Genomic DNA, 8350 nt, shown 5'->3' on the forward strand with positions numbered 1-8350 from the left:
ACAATGCTAATAATACAATTACAAAACAAAACTCGTGAAATTATCATTATTGTAATATGAATTTACGGTCTGACGCTTTGGACCAAAATTTTTAAATCTCAAACCAAACCAAGTAAAATTTCATCCCTAGTAATATGTTCCCTGATCTTCTCTGTATGTGAAAAGGAAATCGATTACGACGGGTGCATATTTTAGGGTGTGTTCGGCAGCCTTAAAAACTCAAAAAAAGACAATTTGAGTTTCAATTTTATTTAAGTTTATGTTCTTTTAAGTTTCAACTCAAGTTTAAACTCGAGTTTGGGACTAAAACTAGAGTTCAAGTTTCCTCTTCAACTTGAGTTCAGAAACTCGAACTCAAATTAATGAACAGTATTTTTTCTATTCTTAAAAATGCTCTAACTTTTTCATTTTAATCCTGATTGAGATAATTTTTTTTCTATGCATTGACAATGAAAAAACGAATAAAATCCCACCCATATACCCTATTAAAATTTTTCATCACCATTGAGTTTTTATTAAAATACTATCTAAATACAAATTCAAATTTTGACTCACTCAAACACAAACTCAAAAAGATTCTTATCTCAAACCATAACTCAAATGTACACAACCAAACACAAACTCAAGTTACAACTTTAACTCAAGTTATAACTCAAATTCAACTTAAAAACTATACTTAAATCACACTCTAAAAGAACAAGTCCTTAGTCAATAGTAAAAGTTCAAGACCCACCTTTACGTTTAATTAATTATATATGTAGTCTTTAATTAATTTTATATTTGGTCTTCTTTTTCAGGTCAACAAAGCTAAAGCTTTTTGAAAAAAAAAATACAAAATAAATTAAAATTAGTATGATTGTTGGCCCATATAACACTGTTGACATTTTCCAAGAGAATTCATACCTTTCGGGTCAAAGATATATCATTCATATTAAACGTACAATATGTACTATTAAGACTGATGTTATCAAATAAAATAATAGACACTTGGAAATTAGAAATGATCAAAGTTTGGATTGAATTAAAATTTTCTCATATCGGGATGGGAAAAGCTTTGAATTTTCTTCCCCTTTAGTTTTGCATGTATTTTGGCGTTGAATTTGTATTTTAGATTTGGAAATTTGGAAATTTGTAGTGCTCAATGCCAACTTATTCTATTTCCTCATGCCAAATCTTTCACAGTGGCGTGTTGATTAACCCAACCAACTTCTAACAAGAACAAAATGAGGTAAACATTCATATTTAATAGTCTCAAATTATATATCAACCAAGTAGGCAAAAACACAATAGTCGTATTTACTTTTTGATGTGATTCTGTAACCTGATTTCAAATTGAAGTTGAGAAATAGGCAGTCACATTTCTCCTCGTAGACAAAGGGGAAAAAAGCCTAATATATCAACCAAAAACCTAATTGAGAAGTGAGATAAATCTTAAGAAAGGGTAAAAACAAAATAGAAAAATCTTGGAGAAAATTACACAAACTAATTTTTTTTTTTTTTTTTTTTTTTTTTTTTTTTTTTTTCTCTTTTTTTACCAACTCAAAATATAAGTTTGTACCACTCAACATTTATTACCAACTCAAAATATAAGTTTGTACCACTCAAGATTATTTTTTTAATTCACATGTTTTTTTTACTAATAGCATAAACGTTAGTACTATGTTGAGTGGTATTTTGGTTCTCGAGAAGTGTCTTTTAAAGACAATAAGGTAAGATTTATGCCCTTCCTTTTATATGTTAACTTAAGAGTGGCACAATTCTAGTAAGCTGTAAAAGGATGCAAAACTATAGAAGCGAGATAGATTTTCCAAAGTCATCTGTAAAATAAGGATAACAATCCAAACAGTACATCAATATCACTTTCATAGACTTCCATCACATATGTGTGTATATGCATAAAAAAAAAATAAAATAAAAACACTTTGAGATGGCAACGAGCATAGCAAGATTCATCATATGAAGTTGTATCAACTGCCACTTGACGAGTTTTTTTTGTCACTATCATAGTTGAAACACCATCGTATGATGTTGTTTTACACTCAAGAACAAGTTGTTTATTTCTTTCCCTGAGTTTGGTTAATCAAACTAAGATTCAAAGAAGTGACATTGATCTATTCTGACTTTCGAGAAATAAATTCAGGGAATACCTAGTTGGCAATGTTGACAACATGCCCAAATACAAAACTAGTTATGATCCTCAAGTTCTCAAATGATGAAGTTTTTTGAGGATTAGAAGAAAAAAAACTAAGTTCAAAGAAATTACGGCTAACTAATAGCAAATTCTTATTGAAGGGATCTAAACTTCTTCCTACGTATAACATTAAAGTGAAAAGGAGCATCATTTGCCTTAGCTCTTTTCCTCGTCTGATTGAGAGCATGGCAGCCCGGGAACAGAATCCGCAAAGAAGTCCTCAACTGAAATTGATAAAAAGTTATCAGACGTTGACCTTCACAAAGAAACAGCCTAGATAGACAAATAGCCCATTTGGTTCATAATTTTGAAAATTAAATTTTGTAAACTGTAGCAAAAAGATTTAGTTCGAACCTATGAAACAAACAGGGGCTAAAAATATGCATCATCGAAATTAATGATGGGATATTATTCTTATTATTCATATATGAACATCACAAACTCACAAGCCCTTCTGGAAATAGCAAACAAATCATGTTTACCTATGATTGAAGATCAAAAATCACTAAGATGTAAATTAAGAACATTTTTTCAACATATACAGTAGAGCTTACCTATATCATCTTGCTCTGGAGAGTCTAGTAAGATTTCAGAATCCGATGGCAGAAAAGGTGAACCAGAGTAGTTTCCCAGGGCACCTAAATCTGCAAAAATAACACGACACTATTGTTGAAGATGGAGCCTAATCATGCACGGAAGAAAAAGTGGAGAAAATGGAGCTAGGACGGCTGCACAGCAGCCTTGTGTTGCAGGCCAGTGCCGTGGCACCAGAAGAAGAGCGCCGCGGCGCTCTGCAACGCCAAGGAGCAGCACCAGCGAGCATGCTGGCCCAATTCGAAGTGGCGCCGCAGTGCCGAAGTGCAGCGCCGCAGAGCCAGCGCACACACCGCAGCACACATGGGCCGATTCAAAGTGGCACCGCAACGCCAAGGGATGGGCGCCGCGGCGCCGGGGCGCGTACCAAGTCAGCCTAGGTCGGTTTTGGGCCTATTTTTTGGGGTTTCCTCACTTGTTTTGGGATTCTATAAATACCTAATGTTAGGGGATTTATTTGTGACGAATTTTCTGAGAGAAAATTAATGTGTGAGCCTAGGAAACATCTTTTGAGCGTCAGAAAAATACAAAGTGAGATTGAGTGATTTTTCTCTGTAAAGAATTTCTTCAACTAATTAATGGAATCTGAGCGGCATAAACATAGCTAAATTGGTGAACCTGTATAAAATTCGTGGTGTGAATTTTGTTTTATTTTTCGTTCGTTATTTTTCGTTCTCTGTTATTTGCTTAAGTTTTTAGGCAAATTTTCCCAACAACTATATTAATAAAAGGCCTAAAACTTGAGTCAGTTCATGAATGATATTAACAGTATGTGTTACCTCCTAAGTTTGATAAATCTGCTGTAAGATCTGATAAGCTGAAATTCCACTGAATCTGGTCCAATGGTCTTAGGGGATCCCGAGAGTTTCCGGCCCCACCATCAGGTGCAAGCTGCAACCCGACCGAACTCGCTACGTCAGACGTGAATGCCGTGTCAAGAGCTGATGTATCTACACCCATTGCTGAAATTTCCGATGCAGTGAAGGGGAAGTGGCCGCTGGATGCCACCGATGTCGGGCTCACAGGCATCTCCGACATGGAAGACATGCCACTGCTTGGTGGGATGACGGAAGCCACGTCAGCACCACTGGTGTCCATCACCATACTTTGAACATGGAGTCAATAACAAAAGCAGCTGCCATTAGCACAATTTCTATCAAGCAAAAAAGAAAACATAGGTAGAAACCTACAAGGCGATATTGTCCAACCATGTCTTATGAAGTTTGATATAATACACATAAAATAATTAGGGAAGGGGAGAGGGGTAGGTCCCTCAATTGTGAGCTGTGGGGTCCAACACTACTGATGCCTTCATCTTCATTGTGAGAGGAAAAAAGAATGAAAACGGGATGATTCTTACTCATTGCCAGAATTCATTCTAATAGGATGGTAGTTGCTAGGTGCAGGGACTCCATTAACCACATGACAGTTTGATATGCCCATAGAGTCAAGATGTAGTTGACCTGCTGCTGGCATCGGATGCTGTGGTAGGACGGGGTATCCCATTGGTAAGTTGTTAACTGCACCGCGAAAAAGTGGCGGTAAATAACAATGTAGAATGCTATATCAGATGACTAATGCTCTAGGCGTACTAATTTTTTAATGCCAACTGACGTGACAAAACTTGTCATTTTCAATTAGCAAGATACAACTTTCTATAAATGTAGACAATAACACATTCGCAGAATAGCACGAATCCAGTAGTATGACCACGAACACTAGCTTATTTAGAAACATTGCAATGCTTCCTCTTCTTTTCCTCTTCAAACCGCTCCTTTTTTTTTTCTTTTCTTTTGGTCTATACAGGGTTAACTTCTGCTTTTAGACAACCATATCAGATAGGATGAGAAGTTACCGGGCATTGGATGAATTCCATTTTGTATAGGGGCCAAAGGAACCTTTGGAGGCATAGGATACTTCATGAGATGATACTGATGCTCAAGCAAGTGATTGAACAGAAGGATTTGTCTTTTCAATTTTAACCTTATATAATATGCTCTGAAAAAGTCTGCATTCTCTTCTTCCAACTTCTGCCATACTGAAATAAAGAAACAAATAAATATATAAATGAAAAGATACGACAGAACCTGCCTGATTATCGATGCTTAAAGGAAAATCTTTACAGTCAATATCTGATATTTGTAGCCTTTCAACTTTTTACTTCATGCGCACATAATAGTCAACACAAAAGACTTGTGAATATGTTTCGAAATGCCTACCCAACGACGTAAATCCAGGTTCAATCCTCGCACGGGTCAAGAGGGTTTTTACTACTTCATCTCTATTCATGTACAATTGTAGACATCGTTCTATTAAATTCTGGACCTGCAATAGCAATGTTGTTGAGGATCATGAAGACAAAACTTAAGGAACTAGATTGCTAAACTCGTCCTCAAACATGATTGGTAAAAGAATACAACGTTACAAGAAAAACATGAAAAGACAGGAAATAGAAACTGATGGAATCCACGGGCTTACAAGTTCGATATCTTGGCGCGAAACTTTCTTACTATCATTGCTCGGAGTTGATATTGAAGCAGAATCCGTTGTTGGTGCCTCAGTTTTGAGGTTTGGAGGTTGGTCGCCCTGGGAATCATGTGAAACTTGGGAAGCTGATGGTACCTCTTGTGTGTTCTGTAAATCCCACATATGGTCTTGTCATTCTAGTGAGAACCAATACCAACATAAACAATAAATCCAAAATCTTTTGTTTTCTTTTCCTTTTTGTTTCCAGGAAACCACACATTTAATTATACAGCTTAAATAAACAAGTCCAACTCAAGTTATTATAGGATTCATTTACCAACTTAATTAACATATATTAATAACTTGGTAATTTTTGGTCTAGGAAAGGCAAGTGAGAAATCAAAGCATTACAGAAACTTAAAGAAAATGACTTTATTTTTTTACGCCCAAAGACCTGTAAGGTCTTCATTTCAGCTGAATGCAGGCTGACCACATCTCTTTGTATGGCTTTGGTATTCCTCTCCAGCTAAGCTTGTGGGCACTAATGTAAACCTTTTTGTAGTATTTCTCATAAATTGAGGCACTTTTAACCTGAAAAATGCAACAAAATAAAATAAACAAACTATAAACTTCCAAAACATTAAAGAGTAAACCCCTGTGTTACCATTTGTATCAAAAGTTGGTACTTTTACACATTCTAATAGTCCACAGAATTTCAGAACAAGCTTATTAAAAAAAAAAAGAAATTTTTGCTATAATATATTAGTACGATGATTAATCGTCTCATTGCAATCACAGATGTGAGAATTCGACACAACGAATATCAATTGTTGGACCAACTAGTGGCAACATTCCAAAGGAGTTCTATTCCGACAAATCCCGTGAAAATCTTGAACTTTCTCGCGAAACAAATAGAAGAAACTCCAAAAAAAAATTATATTCGGAATATTCTCTCTTTGCCATACTTATCCATATGAACAAAAACGAAGCTCTCAGCCATCGTAAACTAACACGTGTTTAATTAACATAATGGCATTATTAAACGTTAAGCACTGAATATTTTAAGATAAAGCAACTAAAAAAAAATATCACCAGATCCAACCCCAAGTTTACTTAAAAATTAAATAAGACAAATCTTAATTATTAACTATGAAAAATCTTTTTAATAGCAAAAAAGTTTTGAAAAAAAAAATCTAGAGGAAGAAGATAAAGATCCAGCGAATATTACCTCGGACCCAGATTCTGAATCTCCCGAGACTGAAAGAACAATCTTTATTTCGACGAATTAAGAAAAACCCAGTTCCTCTCTGAAGCTGAAGATTCGGAAAAATATCTCACCGAAAAGAGTTTCAACAAATTTGAAGGAAAAAGAAACAAAAGAAGAAACTTCAGAGTTGAAGAACTGGTTTAAAATAAGTTTGGAAAGGCATTAAAATAGAAAGAAAGAGGAAAACATGAGGAATTCGAGAATAGCAAGTCGGTTTGCTATGACATTACATGATATTATTAAGTAGAAAAGGAGATGAAAATTCTATAAAAGTGGAGAGAAAATCTCTAACGAACTGGAAATGTGTTCGGCTTTTATACTTTCTATTTTCATGGAAAATATTCTGCGAGAAGGAGAAACTCTCTAAAGGGAAAAGTTTTTAAATAAAATAATATTTTTGTTGGTGCAATAATAATAAATGGCGTAAGAATAGTAACACGGTCAACTTTGCCTTAAACAATCTCACTGAGTTTGTCTATTTCTAAAAGAGTAATTTTCAAAAATAAGACTTTTTTTTTAATTATCCAAACAAAAAAGCGTAATTTCTTTTTTTGAAAGGGAAACAAAGTTGATTTTTAAAAGTAAATAAGTAAGTCATTAAGATAATTAAGTGAAAATGTCTTTTTTTTTCTTTTGCTGAATAGTGAAAATGTCATTTTTAAATGCCTTTTTTTCTAATATTTTTTGACAATGTATATTGTAATATTTTTCAAACTACATTTTTTATGAGACTTCTACAAATAGGGTAGCAAATAATAAAAGCTTGTGTTTTTAATTATTAAATTTTAACAATTTTGTATTTTTTTTTATTTTGATATAATTCTGATCAGATTTAACGTTCAACCTTATCATAAAAAGCTCTTTTTCTCATTTATGTCAAATGTTTGCATGCTCCTTAATTTCTAAACGAAAAATATAAGGCATAATATCAATAAATGATACTAAAAAGATGACCATAAAATTTATCAATAAAAATATTGTGATAAGTGAATTACCATATTCCGGATAGCATATTTTTTTATAGATTTTATTTCAATTAAAAATTAAAAATTTAGTTTACAACTAATTTGATATAAATTAAATCTCAACGTTATTCATGCTAATGAAATTTGTTAATCTATAATCATAATTATTAAAGATCCTGATGTTTTTTATAGATGTAATCATGATCTATAGTGCAGTCTTTCTTAGTTCTTACCAAGACTTCCGGTAAATATGGATAGGATGTCGCCATTGACAGCTCTATTTCAACTTTACCGCGAAAGAGAAAAAGAACAAAAGGGAAAAATAATAAATTGCATGGAAATATATTATTTATTATTAAATAGAATAGAAAAACAGCAGAGTGAGATGGAAATATGAAATATCAAGTAGCGGCATCATCTCCACGTGTCCGCGGCTTCGGTTTTTTACAGCGTTCGCTGTAAACCGTACGGCTTTATTTCTATAATTAGATATTAGGTATCACTGTGCACCTCTCACGACTCACGAGGCTTCTACATATAACAGTGCACAGTCAAATCAGTTCTCCGTTTATTGTTTGAGTTTCTCTTGTCCGACTAAAAAATTTAAAGAATGTAGGGTTTTTTCTTTTAGAGTTTAATTTGAGTATAATTTTTAACTTGAATTTAAGTTATAATTTGAGTTAAACTTATAATTTGAGTTTATGTTTGGTTGTGTACATTTGAGTTATGGTTTGAGATAAGAATCTTTTTGAATTTGTGTTTGAGTAAGTCAAAACTTGAATTTATATTTAGATAGTATTTTAATAAAAAACTCAATGCTGATGAAAAATTTTAATATGGTATATGAGTCGGATTTTATTCGTCTTT

At 33.4% G+C, this 8350-nt stretch overlaps 1 protein-coding gene across 1 annotated transcript; it reads right to left on the reverse strand.

Moving 5' to 3' along the window:
* Positions 1-1803: 1803 nt before the first annotated feature.
* LOC21400575 lies at positions 1804-6707 on the reverse strand. Its single transcript, XM_010097475.2, has 9 exons — positions 6480-6707; positions 5706-5842; positions 5264-5419; positions 5005-5110; positions 4641-4823; positions 4146-4305; positions 3565-3890; positions 2746-2835; positions 1804-2415 (listed from the first exon to the last, which is right to left on the reverse strand). The coding sequence occupies exons 2-9, from the start codon at positions 5718-5720 to the stop codon at positions 2348-2350; spliced, it is 1104 nt and encodes a 367-aa protein (XP_010095777.2). The 5' UTR covers positions 5721-5842; positions 6480-6707; the 3' UTR covers positions 1804-2347.
* Positions 6708-8350: the final 1643 nt, after the last annotated feature.

This window comes from Morus notabilis, unplaced genomic scaffold (assembly GCF_000414095.1).
Source record: "Morus notabilis unplaced genomic scaffold, ASM41409v2 Scaffold355, whole genome shotgun sequence".
Classification (NCBI taxonomy): Eukaryota; Viridiplantae; Streptophyta; class Magnoliopsida; order Rosales; family Moraceae; genus Morus; species Morus notabilis.

Bases quoted from the DNA above. Each gene is read 5' to 3' on its own strand.
- LOC21400575 (XM_010097475.2), bottom strand. The intron at 3,891-4,145 runs GTAAGAATCATC...CCATGTTCAAAG, and splicing joins AGAATGAATTCTGGCAATGA to TATGGTGATGGACACCAGTG. The intron at 2,836-3,564 runs GTAACACATACT...TTATTTTTGCAG, and splicing joins AGATTTATCAAACTTAGGAG to ATTTAGGTGCCCTGGGAAAC.